Here is a 17,224-nt window from a genome sequence, read left to right on the forward strand (position 1 = left end):
AAGTTTTTAAAATCAAGCCTTGCTATTTGAATTTGCAGATAATGTTAAGATAAAAAGATTGCAGCTCTTTAAGAATGTCTACTTATTGTTTAATTTATTAAAATGTGCAATGTATTGTCCTTATTTTTTCATAATCTTTGTAAAATCTCATATAAAGTGTATTTTTTAATTTTTTACTTTTTAAATTAAAATTTTATGCAATTAAGTGAAATGTATTGTAAAAATGATATTAAATAAAATTTTATTTAAATTAAACAATGTACCTTCTCTTTTTTACATAAGAACAAAGGAAATACATGATGTTTTGGTTATTTAGAGCCATGTATGCTATAATTTTAATAGCTCGCCACTGAACGAACACATAACACTCGAATGTGGCCCAAGATGTGAATTGAGGTTGGCACACCTGGTATAAGTATTCTCGTTGCGAGAATAACAAAAATAAGAAAGGGATTAGCTTGTTAAGAGTATACCTCACCAACTGAAATTGATTATATTGATGATATCAAAATTTCATTTAAAGTTCGGCTACCGCACGATCTAATTGACTGAGCTTGTATATAATATGTTTATGTAAAAATTTAAAGAAATATCAATCATATTTAAAACTTGTTAGACAGTTTTTCATTGATTTAATATTGTATTTGACTTTTTTTAAATCCTCTTTGGTTTTTCATTGAAGTAAAAAACTTATAATGCATTTTTTTCTATTTTATCAAAAAAATCCCAGCTTGCTTTTATGTTATCGCCACACGACATGTTGTTCTGATATGATGTAAGTAAAAATTTGCAAAAGTAGGGATCGAATATAATACCTTGTCTCTGTGGAAAGTCCTAAAGTGAGATCTTCAAAATAATGCCTTTAATCAATATAAAACTCCACTGAAAAAGAATCATTGAATAAAGTGTAATAAAAATCGGTGAAAAAAATGTATTATTTTTTTCCTAAATTGTGAAATGATTTGTGACAAAATATTCTTTCGACATAATCCCTAAATATAAGTAAAAAATATAATGTATTAAGTAAATCCATTATTTGTATATATATTCGAGTAAATTTCTACTCTGACTCCAATAACATTAAAAGCCCATTAAGTTTCACAAGAAATCATGTTTAGTGTTGTGTTGATCCTTATTTAGGACTAAAGACTGGAGGTCCGTCCAGTTCAGTCTCGGCCCGGTTCAGTTCCGTCTTCCTAGATCGGTCTGAGACCACTATGGCATTTGTTGAAACAAACTAATTTGGCTCTTTAATAAAATTTGGCCTGGGCCAATCTCATTTCAAATTGGATCTAAACCGATTTTATTGATGAACTGTTGATGTCATCAAATGTGTTTTTAAATTGTGAGCAGTGGTACAATGACGTCATACAAAGTTCAATGTGTTTCATCATAAGTTGTGATCAAAATTGGATGTATTTTTTAGCTCGTTTGTTTATTTAGAGTTATTATCTGAGGAATGATTTTTCTTTTCCTGAGCTGTTTTCATTATCATTTAACTCATGAGTAGTGAATTCACTATTCTTCTAGATTCAAAACTTGATTGAACATTCGGGTGTACTCATAAAAGACGAAGAGTACCCTTGAGGATCTGTTGCAGTGTTATAATTGTAAATCCTTGTTGTACTCGGAGTAGAATTGAGGATCGACATCGGAGTAATTCTTGCCAATGTCCTTGTTTATTCCCTTCTCCCCTTTCCTCCCTCGTCACAGCTGATATTAAATCATCTAATGAAACATCATGACAGCTAAGCTGTTCTCCTCCTAAACATTCTTCAAATTGTCAGGGTTAACATGTTGATTTTCGGTTTCTTTCTTTTTACATGCCCAAAATACACACGATTTTCAATACTATTCATACATGTACATCTAATATAATTGTTATGCGGAAATTTGGTTCATAGAGTGAGACCAAAAAATTGGTTTATGATTTTAAAAAATTTAAATTTTTTTCCACAAATTAAGAAAAATAGGTCCAAATCGATTTTGTAAAAAAATTCATAATATAATTGGTCTTGGACCTAGTATACAAAATTGTGCCTTTTATGTATGTTTCCGATTTCTAATAAATCATTAAACATATATTCAAAAGATTTTGTATGTTTAAAACTATTATAATCTATTTTTGAGTTTTGTCGTGTATTAAATCCATAAGGAAAATGTTTCAAATTTCGTCAAACTCCTTATAATTTCTCTTAACACAAATAATTTATATAATTAATTTAATGTGCTTTGTCCTCAGGAAGGATGGTTACCAACATACAACCGAGTACAAAATGCATACAAACCTACATATACATGTACATGGGAAATATAACAAAGAGAATTGTCTTATTAAACTATAGTGAAATTGCTTTTCGAGAAATGATAATTATAATTTTTATCACTATAAAGCATAAAGACTATGAATATAAATCAAAAAAGCTGAAAAAGGTATGCCAGACTTTGTATTTGCCAATTCAAAGCTGGAGCTCTGGATCGACCTCCCACCCAAATTGTTGGTATCCCTCGGCCATCTCTAAAGGAAAAGGTCTTTGAACATTACATAGAAAAATAACAGACACTTTGGTCGAACCTTGACTATTGCCATCAAAGCCGTGCGATGCTCCCAAGAGTTGACTTGGGATGTGGAAGCATCTCTTCGATTTTTGGAAGGAAAACTAAACTACTTGCTTCATTTTACCACTGAGCATTGTCTACTACACCGACATTATGCATCATGAAGTTAGCTCACTATGTTTAGGGTGTGGTTTAAGAGATGAAGAATCACGGCATTTGGTTTATGAATGTTCTAAATTCATAATTGAGCGGACACAGCTTTTGGACAATGTTCGACCTTTTCTAGGACATTCCGTTTCCAGCCTATCTAGTTTCTTAATTAATTCGGATGTCGGGGCTGGCTCAACAATGCACCATCTCTAGAACCCGTTGAGGGCGGAATGCAGTAGGATACCTAATCTGGCTAACTATTGCCAAGGCACCACAAGTTTAATTGATTTTTACATGTGCCTTACTGATTGTATGTTTTTATATGATGTGTAGTAATAAATGTTTTAAATAGATAAATATACATTTAATTTTTAATTTTACGACCTCGTTTGGAAAATAAATGGCGCTATCAATGTACAGGGCCCACTGCAGTCGTTTAAGTTTTACTGCCCTAATATCATAATCAAAAGTAATGGTGTGATCGATAAAAATCATTATAAATTTATAAATTACATCATTACTCCTAATTCCATAACTTGATGACTCAACACTTTAAAAAAAAAGATTTATACGTATTTATCTTCAAACAATTAAATTTTTTAATTTTAAATGGTGTGTTATACTTGCCTATAATTGCTTTGGTTTACCTCATATCACCAATAAAAAAAGGCCAATTTTTTCATCTCAAAGACCTCAAAACTCACAATTGGATTGAGTCAGAGACCCAATATTTCATTTGTGAGTAGGACTACTATCAATGATCATATCATATACGTATTTACAGGTGATGGAAGTGAAGGCACTCTAATTAATTATAATTTGCCATAAAATTAGAATGATTAATTAAAGTAGACAAAATAACTAATTAAACATTTAATAGCATTTCACTTGTCCTTATCGCAAGAATTGTAAATTCATTGCTTAAATTGCTGTATCTCATTATGTTTTTATTACAACTTATTTAAATCAGCATAATATAATATATAATGCAGACTTAGATCCCACTCATTGACTTTGAGTAAAAACTCTAATGAAATGTAACTTTTACATGAACACTCAAACTTCCTACCTAGTGCCTATGTAGTCGATAATCGTCAAGGAAAGAACATAGAAAATATATACAAGTCATTCCTCCTATTTTATCACCATTCAATTTTGTATGGCCTCACTTTGATTTGAGTTGTCTGAGGTAAACCTTTTAATCTCACATATTTATTAAAAAGTGTTGCTCGTAAACTCTTTTGTGTCTTATATGTTCAATACAAAAGGTGAAATTTTTTAATCGTTTCTTTAATTGTTTCCTGACTTGTATAATAATAACTATACGTTTATTATATTCGAAGTGTGTTTTATAAATACAAAAAAAATGCCTTCCAACACTCAAAAAGAAGCACACAAAAAATACCAGAGATTTTCTTATGAGACAACATTTTTATAATAACACTTTGATGTAATCTTTTTAAAAACACACAATGTTCCAACCTATGTATGTACATTCATAGGTTGTTATATTCCACAGTTTCACTTTCACAGATATTCGTTGATGTCTTATATTGTCTGTGTTTTCTTGATTGCCTGATAAAAACTAATTAAAACATCCTGAGTCAGTGTTTCTGCACCATGTCTAAAAATACAAATACATCCATAATAAGTATAGTACCAAAAATCCATTATTTTTACAATAGAGGATTTTAGTCATGTGTATCTTGCGTGCAATCAGCTTACACTAGATGGCCTGTGAAGGATAAGATTTCGTACTACATAAACTACTAAGAAAATTTGTGTGTGTTTGACTAAGGTTTGACTAAGTACACGTCAAAATGAACACCAGCAAAGAAATTTTATAGTTTTTCTTCGAATAGGCGAAAACGCAAGCCAAACGCAAACATGCATCATTCTCATTCGTTATATAAAATAAACTTTTATGAAAACATGAATGATTTCCCATAACCCCGATATTACAGTTAATTTTTGCCGAAATTCCAGGATAAAAAAGCATATTGAAACACGATCACTATTATATATGAGAACTCAACGAGACGAAAAATAACTGTAAACATTTATATTTAGGATTAAGAATATGAAAAATGCTACTTGACAAAAAACTTTAAAAAATGGTCCAGTTTTCATTCGAAATACTCATTTTTGCTGTTGTAGTAACGATTCAACAGTTACTAGCTCAAATTTAAAAAAAAAATACATTTTTTACAATGTAGTTTTCAACGAACACAACTGATTCCCTTAGGTTAAAAACTTTTTTATCAACGGAAATGAGCTTTGCTGTACAAACAAAAATGAAAAGTGTTGTTATTTAGAAAATGAAAGTAATAAACAAATTTAAAAGGTTATTAAAACCCTTTATAAGGAGATATATTTATGTATATTTTGAAGGCGTACCCATTAAAGAAATACATTCTATAAATAGTTATATCTTAGTCATCAGAAGTTTAAAATTATACATATATCAGATATGCAAAATATATTTTCAGATAATTATCTTATCCATATTGATTATAATTGATGAAACCTTAGCTCTGAGGCTCTTAATGGCTACTCCCTTGTTTTTTTCGCATGACAAAAAACCCCGTCATAAATAAAATAAATCCATTGATGGCAAGTCTCTTATTTTTCAACTGTCCTGACCCTTTACACCTCATTCACATTTCAATCTTCCTTCAGTTCAGACCTCTGAGTAAATTACAATGGTTCTCAAGAGCCTTTTATTATTACTTTGCCTATCTTTGGTAGTACTAGGACAAGATAATTCTCCATCATCCTTACCCGTCTCACAACGGAATCGATGGACGCCCAAATATACAGCTGTACCTCCAAACACTCCTGGATTGTTTTTTGCTGCAGATGCAGAGTTCTATCCTTCATCCTTTTTACCAGCCATTCGAGCCATTAAAACATATGGTGGATTGGCCACTGCTGGAATGATCGGTGTTTTTCTCGTTGTGTTCATTTTTCAAGTAAGATTTGAAGTCATTTAATTTAGGAAATCAATTTTTGCATGTAATTATTTTAACTCTATTTAGATTTTCACTAGAGCAATATCTGCATCAAAATTAGCCTTCACATCTCGAACCATTGATCCTGAGACTCTGAATGCGATTACGAATATGGCCATCTCTGCTATCGAAAAGTATAATGAATTGGATGGAGACGAATGATGGAAAATAATCAATTTAAAAAAGAGAAAAAAAAGAAAAAAAAACTGGAGCTTTGATTGCGAAGAATAATAATGAAATATAATTTGTTATCCATGCTGAATTTTAATAAAGGATGTATATTTATAACTTTATTGTATGATTTAAATGTGGTTGATTAATGGAGTGGTTCTCTAACTTTTTGAGTGCAACCATAAACATACCTATGTAGCTAGGCAACTTGCGATCAAAAACAAAAAAATTGAAAAATTACATTTTTTGGAAAAAAAAATCCAAAAATGAATTTTCAAATATTATATTTTGTGGAACAAAATCCATAGACATTCACAGAAAGTTAAATTTTTTCTAAAAAAAAGTTAAAAAATCCATAGCTAGTCACAAAAAATTTCAAATGTTATATTTTTGCTCTGCTGCATAAATTTGCCTGAAGGAAAAAAAATTTCTAGTGAAAGGTACAAGTTCCTTAATTTTGGGGGGCTACAGCCCCTCTAGCCCACTCCCTGGGGACACCCCTGATTCATCATTATTTAATTTTTGATGGCGTAATTTAAATTACATTCTTCTTTTTTGGAAATCATGTCACGACCCCCTTTTGGGAACCACTGGATTGATGAATAACAAGTTTCTTAGTGATATTCTTGAGCAGTGCTTTGTTCAAATATCATATAAATTCGATTAGCATGTATTTAGTGGAAAAAGATTTCGATTATACGTACATATATTCTATAAGTTGTAAAAATATAGACTATTAAGTAAAAATAAGACAAAAATAATGATAGTAACAGGCTAAATTGAACAATGTGTCCTTTTCCATGTACTCAATTTTTTTTTAAATCACTGTTTAATTTATTGAACCTTCTATACCAAAAACTTGGAAGGCCTTGAAAAGTTTGAATATTGTACAATTTTTTGTAATTTTTTGAGGGGTCTTTGGGAGACTTGAGTCTCCAAGACCTTACCCCTCACTCTCATCAAGAGTCATAGATAATAAGTAATATTGGATCAAAGGGGCTAATATACTGTAAAAATTATTTTTAGTGAGTGTTTCTTATTAAAAATTATTTTTTTATTTTTCTGCGATAGACAATGGCTAAGGAACTGTCAGATGCTATCATTTTTATTTTACCTATAATTTATTTATAGATTCTATTATTTATCATACAAAAAAATAAAATCATTATGAACAGCATTTATTTTTTGGAAAAATAAAAAGTTCACACAAACAACATTATACCTACAATTACAAAAAGAAAACCCTGGGATCGAAAATATAAATACATATTTTCACAAAAATAAAAGTATCCTTATGTATTTAGTAAATGATTTTGTCTCAGTCAATGAATAGAATTCGACTTGCACCAATCTCTTCAAGGTATAGTTTGAGAAAAAAAAACCATAATCCTCCAATCTGTATTTATCCCTGAGATCCTTCATTCAGATATGCAGATCTTTACGAGCCTTCTAGCCCTTCTCCTTATCTCCACATGTCTTGTATTATGTCAACACGAGAATCAACATAGCAAACAGCAACAACAAAGGTCCATCAATCAAGGTCGGAGTTTCGGGTAAGGACTGAGTCTATTTGATTTTATATTGATCGATATTTGTACAATATATGTATATATTGTATGATTGATTGCCCCACCTACATGTTGACTGATATTTTTAGGAGCTCTGGAGCTTTAGAAATCGTGTCACAGGACTATGCATTGGGTCTAGTCCTAACTTTTTTCCTCGTTTTTGGAACTTTAACTATTGCAAATAGTATTTTTCGTGAGGGGAATTTAGTTAATCAATTAATTAAGCCGGGGATTGATGAACAAGAACGAATTTTAGCATCACTTGAAAAATAACGTTACGAACATACAATTAATTTCAAAAACTTTTTGAAAATGTATTTAAAACCAATTGTTAATTTGTATCGCATCTAATACCCAATTATAATAATAAATAAAATGATGTAATAGTCATCAATTTGAACCAATGTACATATCTATTAATAGTTAATTTAATATTCCAATTTTGCATAGGAGTATTGTCACTTATATTTTGGACTATCTACATGACGAAGGGATATTATCAAATCCAGATCATAATGTTGTCGTGATGACACTCTTCTACACAGGATTTTTAAGCTTCATTAATATAGTCATTCAGATTGTTGAATCTCTCACAAATTTGAAAGGGAGCTCGAAAACATCATATAGAAGTAATTCTTCATCCACCCTGCGCACTTCAAGAATACTTAATTATATACATAATGTGGACTTTGATATCAGTTAGGCCCAAGGCAGTTGTGTCAAAAAGATGTACATAAATTATATATTTTTTCTAGTTTCATAAAACATTATTTAACGCTATTATGTGGAAGTATTATAAGATTATATACGTATATATATTTATAAATATAATTATATTTAATATAATCATTGGTGTTATTTTGTACTTGCAGTCCATAAAACATTTTTATACAATTATATTTGTTGTTATTTGTCGTTGCACATTATTGGACATTATTGGATATTGCACATTGAAGGTTAAAATTGATCCCTTGTGACGTCATGGAGGGTGTTTTTCCATTTTTGAATTATATGTTTATCTTATAATTGCATTACAATGTAAACATCAGAGGCATCTGCAAAAAAAAATTCCATAACATTCCATTTTCGAAATTTTTTCTCAAAAAAAAAAATTTAATTTGAATAGCTATGGATTTTTGAATTTTTTTTGTGAATAACAATGGATATTTGTAATTTATTTTAAAAAATTCTAAAAACCAAGCCCTACCCAAAATATAAACCTGTGGACGCCCCCTCAATTTTAACGTAAAAAAAATTGGGATAGGGGCAAAAATAATTATATATTTTTTATGTGAGTTTTTTATTATTTATTTTAGTAGAAAATAAAATACCCTGTCCTTTTTTTTCAAATGACATTAATATTAGTATAAAAGATACAAATTTTATTTTCTTATATTTTTTTTATAAATCAAATGATATGAATATTTTATTGGTTGAAGGTTCTTTGAGATATAAATATTCCATTTTATGTTTGAAATCACTTTTTTTTAGGAAAAATCAATTCTTTTTATTATTTTGATGCCTTTTTTTACAATTTCTTCTCAGTGTATAATATTTATTTTTTCACAAATAAATTTCCAATCAATAGCGGGTGCGGGCCCCTGAGCAAATACCCCCCTAAACCAACCCTACTGTTAATGGGGACTATGCATGTTTTTGTGGGCAGATTTGGGACTAGGGACATTGTTGGAAAAGCTTATGTTGTCAAATAGAAGTAAATTTTGTGGATACAACAGACATTTACAATTTGAAAAATGACGTTTTAGCTATTTTCAAAGAGCTATTTAGGCTATAAGACCCAATTTTTATGTGAATTAATTAGGATTTCAACATAAAAAAAGAATTAATATAATTGGTGCAACCTAGGAAATATCAATTTCCATCGATTTAGACAAATATTGCAATGGAAAAGAGGAACGAACACCACATTCTCATGGGGTCTCCAGGGGGAAGGTTTGGGGGACTGGAGCCCCCCCCCCAAAAAAAAAAATTAAGGAATTTATTATTCTTAATAGAAAATTTAATATAAATAAAAATAACAATTTTCAAATAATATAATATTTGAAATTTAATTAAATTTTTCAATTTTTTTTACAAAAAAATTAACTCTCTGTGAATAGATATGGATTTTTGAAGAAAAAAAATCTGAACAATTTAATATTTCAAAAATTTTATATTTTATATTTAATTTTAGAAATTTTTTGCAAATAAACTCTGTTTTTTCGGAACAGCACTGAATTTTTGAAATTTTTTGCAAATAAATAAGAATTTTTGAAATTTTTTCCAAAACATTTTATATTTGAAATTTAATTTTAGAAATTTTTCTCCAAAACATTTATATTTGAAATTTAATTTTAGAAATTTTTTCCAAAAAATTTCTTTTTTTTAACAGCTCTGGATTTTTGAAATTATTTTCCAAAAAAATTAATTTTTGTAGAATAGCTTTTTCAAAAAAAATAATTTTTCAACTTTTTTTTCAAAAAAATTTAATATTTGATTTTTTTTTTTTTTTCGCAATGAAGCAAGTTCTCTTTTGGAGCTGCAGTCTTTTAAGTGTAACATATGAGCAGATCTTATATATACTGCTAGATCATTTGGAGAACAACTGGTAAAGATGAATTTTTAAGACACTATTGTGGGAAGGAGGAAGGCAAGGTGTACGCCATTATTACAAAAACACAGCAATTAATATATGCAAAAAGAACTAAGAAGGACTTAAACCTTACAGAAGACATCCCAATTGTTATCTTATATATCAAAGTAATTAAAGATATGGATTGGTTCTTCTGGTAAATGAAGTCAATGCAAATAATGTTATTTAATTTCTAATTGTTCTTCTGGTAAATGAAGTCAATGCAAATAATGTTATTTAATTTCTAATTGTTCTTCTGTTTTGTTTTTTATCTTTATTTTTAGTTTGATAATTTTCTTGTTTTTACCATTGTTGTTTTTTTTTAGTCTTTATTTTTTGTTTGATAATTTCCTTTTTTTAACTTTATTTTTTGTTTTTTTTAAGCTTAAAATTTTTTGTTTTATGCGAAGTACTAAGCCTTTAGTTTATTTTGATTCTGAGTAAAGTTACGCAATGTGGGCAAAAAAAAAATATTTGATTTTTTTTTCCAAAAAACTGTAATTTTTGACTTTTTTTACAAAAAAAAAAATCCAGAAACCAAGAACCCTCACCACCCTCTCCCCCCAAATATAATCATGTGGACGTCCCTGATTATAACATCTCAACGGTCATAAAATCCAATTATTAAAACCTGGATGTTTGTTCCTCAAAGGTCGAATCATTTTTCTTCAATTGATGGAAATTGTTATTTGGTATTTAATGAATACAATATTTTTTTCCGGCACATAAATTGTGTCTAAACCAGGGCTCTTCAAATACATACATTCACATTGACCAAAGTGTCAAATTTGTATTAGGATGTACGTTCTATTTATTTCTTGTTCTGAGGATCACTGGACCGGAAAGAGTTGAAGGCTCTGCTCTAAGCAGTCTACTCTTCATATGTTTGAATAATCTAATACTTGATATATCCTTAAATTTATGTAACATACTATGTACAGAGGAAGAATCAATTAACTCCTTGAGTATATGTATAATATGAACTCATCTCATAGTATTTAATCGTTTTTATTGCTATGTAATCAATAATCGTTGCTAGAATTGATCAATTGAAGCTCCTTCAAAATTTCATAGTCGATACTATTGTAAAGTGTATACTTGCATCATGGGGAGTAGTGCTTACTTAATGTATTTCACTTGAATGTTGCTAATCAATGATAATTTATTGCTTTATTGACCTTATTTTCAAAAATCGTATACGAATTTAAAAGCGGGTTACCAGATCTATCGTGGATGTACACGTGTAAGTAGTTGAAGAGTTGCTCTCACAAAAATATCATTTGTAATACAGTAAGTTTGCCCGGCCTTGCTCGGACATAAAAGAAATTAAAATTAATTATCGATTCTTCAGGTTTTTTTTAAAGGAGATTATAAGTTTAGAGAAGAAAAAATAATCAAGTTGAACTATCGTTAGCTCATAAGTATGTATATCCATAAAATAGAATTTGTATGTGTCCGTGTGTGTGTCCTTTATATGTGCCCACACCGTTGAACCTAGGAGTCTGAAATTTTGCATGGGTGCCTCTTTGGAACCTGGTCAAGCTTCGGGGGGGGTTGCTTATGCCATACCCAAAACATAAAAACCGTTTTTTGGAGCTCAAGAGTAGACTAGATAGGTTACAAATCAGAAAGTGATTGACATCTCAAAAAACAACAATAAAAATAACTATATTTTGTAAAGTTATTCAGAATCAAAAACATTATGGGCAAAATAAAAAAGTAATCGGTGAAAATAGCAATTTCGTTTTTTTAGGTGTATAATTAATTGTCTTCGTAAATAAAATAAAATTTGTAGAAATTTGTCTGGAAATTGGTTTGTATATTTGACTCATAAAAATTGATGTTTATCTGAAATATCTCTCATTTTCTGAATAATTTTTTCCTTTTTTTCTATTTTTTGTCTCTTTTTTATTATCACACGTGAATTTTCAATTTTTAAAAAGAAATATCACAAAACGATGCATTTTGTATATTAATTTTGAAACTCAATCTCAACTCTTTAATATTTTCAATTTCCGGAACATTTTATTAAATAATTTTTATAATATTTACAAAAATGAAACAGTTATCGTAGGTTATTTTTTAGACGAAAAAAAATTATAGAAAAATGATATTTAAGGGCCGCCATAGCCTTGAAAGCCATAAAAATGTCATCAGAACCATATGTTGATATAATTTCAGCAAAAACCATTCATGATTCCCGGACAAATACACCCACACACCGCCGACATTCACATTTAATATATAGATACATACACTTAGACGTGTACACGCACGATGGTTGTGGTAGCCCGGATTTAAAAGTTATGAATAGTCATGTAATTGTATAAGAAACCATCATATATGAACATTACAAATACCAAAAATCTTACAGCAGGCGTGCACGGAAGTCTAAAATTGTTTTGGGGATCCCCGTAGAAATGTTTATTATTTTAGTTGGGGATATCAATTTGTTGTCGTTTATATTTAATAAGTTCTTAATCTTTCATCAAGTTTTTGTTGTTGTTTTTTTTGCTTCGTTTAAAACCATTAGCTGGAAAATAAGTCATCCCAAGATAGCCTTTAAAATCACAGTTAAAATGTAATGGATCAAATAAAATTATTATGGTTTTTAAATCAGTTGTTTATCTAGTGTTTTGTATAGTTTTTAAAAAAAATTGTTTATGCGGCATACATCAATTTTAACCCGACATTAGCACCTTTAATCTTTACTACTGCACAATGAGAAATACTTGGTCTTAATATATAAATTCTCCTTTTTTTTCTTTTTCTTTTTTTTCAATAACTATCATAAATTGACTGGAGAGCGTGGGAGGATATTCATTTACTCGAATATCATATTTTCTTATTAAATTGCAGTTATTTAAAAATATCAGCTTTTGGAAATTATACTTTACTCTGTAATTTGTGAAAATTTCATTCAATTATCTTGATGTTTAAGAAAGTTGGGTTGTTTTATTGAAATATCATATTTTATTAGATCACAGATTTTGGTGTACTTTATAACATAAACAGTACAAAAAAAGGGCGTGAAATTTCGATGATAAATTGGTCATAACTTCCTTAATATTGAAGATAGAGACATGATTTTCGTATCAAAATGTTTATTTTTACCATTATCTATTAGATAAAAGAGGTTTAAAAGGATCAAATAGAATTTGAAATTTTTTGTAACGTACCTTCATCAAATTAAAAGAAGAAGCTTAATGACTGAGTAAGTATTGTAAATTTACCATGCAATGTTATCGTGATAATACTCCCTAGTAACATATATATATCTATCAGTTTTTCTCTTTTTTACTTGGTCCTTTCTAATACAGCTGAGAAAAGAAGTGAAAGTTATTACGCGCATGGACATTCATAGCGAATGGATTTAATTCCGAAATAGTGCCTGATAGTTTCCATACTTTGATACTTTCTAAAGTGCAACGATTCTCAGTGCCATGGTTCAAAACTAAAATGTGCTTTTCATCAAGCAGTGACAACAACAACAACAGTGGTGAAGAACAAATTCTTCAATGTGAGTCTCCATCTCATATTACTCTCCATATTTATTTCCTTACTTTTTGCAGAGCAGTGAGCAGAAGTAGCTAGCCAGCTCGCCTTTGTTTCTCTTGCTTCTTCTTCGATGTTGTCCCTCGCTCCTTCTACTCAATACACTGTCTATTAGTTACTACAACGACTACATACTGTTTTATCATTATGAACAGCAGTTTTTCAAAAAAAAACTTATTTAAAATAACAAAAATGTATAAATATAACTCAAAATATTTTGCTAGAAAAGTTTAATACTAAATAAAGGAGCATAGCCTTTACAACTAAATCGCTTCTTTTGGACATCCCCTTCGACGTCATTGCCGTTTGACGTTTACCCATCTGTACATATACATACATAGAATTAAAGAACTATAAACAAAATGCCTCTTCCATACGACATCAAGGATGTGATTGAGGAGCAAATACCCTTCAGTCAAACCATGAATCTGAGAAAAAAGGCACATTGGACCCTCTTGTGAACTCTTTTTTCGTTCAGATCCTATTAAAATCATTCGTGGTCAAGGTAGTTACGAATTCAATTAATTATGTTACTAACTAATTCTGAATAATTACATATTATATAAATATTCCTCACTCATATTTGTCAGTAAGAACATTTAGTTCCGAGGTACCTACTATTTTAAACTAATGGAAACTATTATGCCCATTTATCAATGCAAGATATTATACTTAACCATAAAATTTGACTCAATCGTTTGACTCTTATAAAAAAGAGACATTATTACTTACATCACAGAAATCCCTCTGTGACCACTAATTGTATTCAAACTACGTGAATCATTCATTAGTCTTTAATCACTTTTATTTTAGAGTTAATCAGCTTACATTGTTTGCAATTTGATCTTTTAGTTGAATACATGTTCAAGGTATATATTTTTACATGATATCAAGCCGTCAAACGATATTCTCCAATCTATTTGTAAAGTAATCTTTGAAAACTAGTTAAAAAAAATATGTAAATATCTTTTCCTGGGGTAATGAGTTTTTCAATTAAATTTTCAAAGCTCAAATGAAATTTATGGTTCTGTTCTTGATTAATAGTACTCACTACTATATCTATTTTTTATATTCAATTTGCTAGAATGTTGCAGTAGTCGAATACGTATCGACCCCACTATGACTATGAATATACATATAAACAATTTTTCAAGATTATGCTCAAAATTATCTAGATTTTCTTTTTGATCCATTTTATTCTTAAATTTTATTTGACAAATTAATTAATTATATGCATTAATTTATTTATAAATCAATGTCTATTAATTAAAAAAATAAAAAGTTTATTTTAAAGAATTATGTTTAATGACATCGACACTGCTTGAATCAATATGTCTATAATCACACCCTTTTTCAAATTTTGATATATTTATTAATATATAAACATATCATATTTTTGTAGATCAACTCATTAATTAATTCCAATTAAATTAATTTGTTCATAGGTCAATATTTATACAGTGAACGGAATGAAGAATTTTTAGACTCTATCAATAATGTTTGCCATGTCGGGCATTGTCATCCAGATGTGGTTCGAGCAGGTCAAAATCAAATGGCCATACTCAATACTAATTCCAGGTATAAGGGTCTCTTATGCATTTATTGTGTAGTGATAACTATCTGGGCTAATACTCATCTATGTAATATTATTTCACCTCTAGATTTCTGCATGATAATTTAGTTCTATATGCGAAGAAACTAACCAGCAAATTCCCTGAGAAATTAGAGATTGTTTTCTTTGTTAATTCAGGGTCTGAGGCCAATGACCTGGCACTACGCCTATCTAAGTATTTATTTGAGTACATCAACAGTTTTCTTTTTATTTGCTCTTAATATATATTATAGATCACATACACAATCTGAGGAAGTGATTGCCCTGGAACATGCTTATCATGGAAATGTCCGCTCTTTGATAGAAATATCCCCGTACAAATTTGCTAAAGGATATACTCCTCCTAGTACGGTTCACATTGTTCCTGTACCAGATACATATAGAGGCAAATACAGGAATGACAAATACACGGAGGAAGAGTGTGCAAATCACTATGCAAATGAGATCAAAACTGTAATTGATAGCCTTGAGAATGAAGGAAAAAAGTTAGGGTGTTTTATCGCTGAGAGTCTTCAAAGTTGCGGAGGTAACAAAACTCAAAATATTTTCCATTCTAAATTATTCTATTGAATTGTATTATTTCATAGGTCAAGTGATTTATCCCCAAGGATATTTGAGAAAGGTTTATGACCATGTCCATGAAAATGGTGGGGTTGTTATTGCTGATGAAGTTCAGGTTGGGTTTGGACGTGTAGGTTCTTCTTGGTGGGCATTTGAAACTCAGGGCTCTGACCTTGTTCCTGATATAGTAACTCTTGGAAAACCCATGGGAAATGGACATCCTGTTGCAGCTGTCGTTACCACGAAAGAAATTGCTGATTCGTTTTGTTCAAGAGAGAAAGAATACTTCAATACATTCGGTGGTAATCCCGTGAGTTGTGCCATCAGTAATGCCGTCCTTGATGTTATTGAGAAAGAAAATGTAAATATTAAACATTGTTATGTATACATTTAATCTTAATTAATCATTTACTTACATATTTCAATTTATGATTCATAGATTAGTCTAGCCAATGATTAATTAATTATATTGTTATCAGTTATGCAAATTATATCACAATTTATTAATGACGAATCAATCATTTTCAGCTAATGAAGAAAGCACAAGAGAATGGAGATCATCTCATAACAGAATTCAAAAAACTTTCTCAAAAGTATGACATTATTGGAGATGTGCGTGGTTGGGGAATGTTTGTGGGAGTAGACTTAGTGAAGGATCGAACAACGAGAGAGGCACATACGAGTCCTGCAAAATTTATGGTCCAGAGACTTAGAGAAGAAAAAATACTAGCTCAATACGATGGCCCTTATTGTAACGTTTTGAAATTTAAGCCACCACTAGCTTTTACCAAGGAGAATTGTGATCGGTAAGATTCATAAAAATGATGTTTGTTTTGTTTGAAACCATTTATCATTATAATTATACCTATATATTTCAGATTAATTCAAACAATGGATCGTATTTTTGAGAAATGTTGGAAATAAATTTTGAAGATTGAACGATGATGGAAAGCCATTAGCATTTTATATTAAAAACAGGAGATTTATTGGCTGTATCAGCCACTTATTATTTTAATACACTATTTTTTTAAAAAGAAGATGAATTATGATATTTTTGTATTCTGACTTTGTCACTAATTGATTTTCGAAAGTTGTATCATTTGGAACTTACATTCTTATCTAGATATGATTGTATACATTCAAATGATTTACTTTTTTTTAAATCTTAGAAGTAGGCTTAATGCTATCTTTATTAGAAAGAAACACTAAGTACTAAAAATATATATTCATTAAAAATTGTACATTTATCGATATTTTAAGAATATTGATTTTTAAATTAAATCATTTTGCAAAATGGAGTTATTACTGTCTAGATATAGCATCAATTATTTATCTATAACAGAACTAGTGCCGTTTGATAAATTGTTACTATAATCATTAAAATAAATTGCCATTGGAGCAGGTA

General features: G+C 29.5%; 2 protein-coding genes across 2 annotated transcripts; both read left to right on the forward strand.

The window, feature by feature from the left end:
- The first annotated feature begins 5,337 nt into the window (after positions 1-5,337).
- Positions 5,338-6,013, forward strand: LOC121128501 (uncharacterized). Its single transcript, XM_040724084.2, has 2 exons — positions 5,338-5,681; positions 5,748-6,013. The coding sequence occupies exons 1-2, from the start codon at positions 5,412-5,414 to the stop codon at positions 5,880-5,882; spliced, it is 405 nt and encodes a 134-aa protein (XP_040580018.1). The 5' UTR covers positions 5,338-5,411; the 3' UTR covers positions 5,883-6,013.
- Positions 6,014-13,866: 7,853 nt separating this feature from the next.
- LOC121127723 (ethanolamine-phosphate phospho-lyase-like) lies at positions 13,867-17,224 on the forward strand. The gene is given in 8 exon segments (XM_040723207.2): positions 13,867-14,080; positions 14,082-14,151; positions 15,092-15,224; positions 15,308-15,433; positions 15,492-15,784; positions 15,846-16,180; positions 16,348-16,625; positions 16,698-17,224. Coding segments are annotated over 8 exon segments (1,353 nt in total). The 5' UTR covers positions 13,867-14,008; the 3' UTR covers positions 16,744-17,224.

This window comes from Lepeophtheirus salmonis, chromosome 13, assembly GCF_016086655.4.
Source record: "Lepeophtheirus salmonis chromosome 13, UVic_Lsal_1.4, whole genome shotgun sequence".
Taxonomy (NCBI): domain Eukaryota; kingdom Metazoa; phylum Arthropoda; class Copepoda; order Siphonostomatoida; family Caligidae; genus Lepeophtheirus; species Lepeophtheirus salmonis.

What these genes read in the sequence shown, in the direction of transcription:
- LOC121128501 (XM_040724084.2), top strand. Translation starts at nt 5,412, where the DNA reads ATGGTTCTCAAGAGCCTTTTATTATTACTTTGCCTATCTTTGGTAGTA. An exon ending in TCGTTGTGTTCATTTTTCAA is followed by an intron (nt 5,682 to 5,747) that starts GTAAGATTTGAA and finishes AACTCTATTTAG; the next exon opens with ATTTTCACTAGAGCAATATC.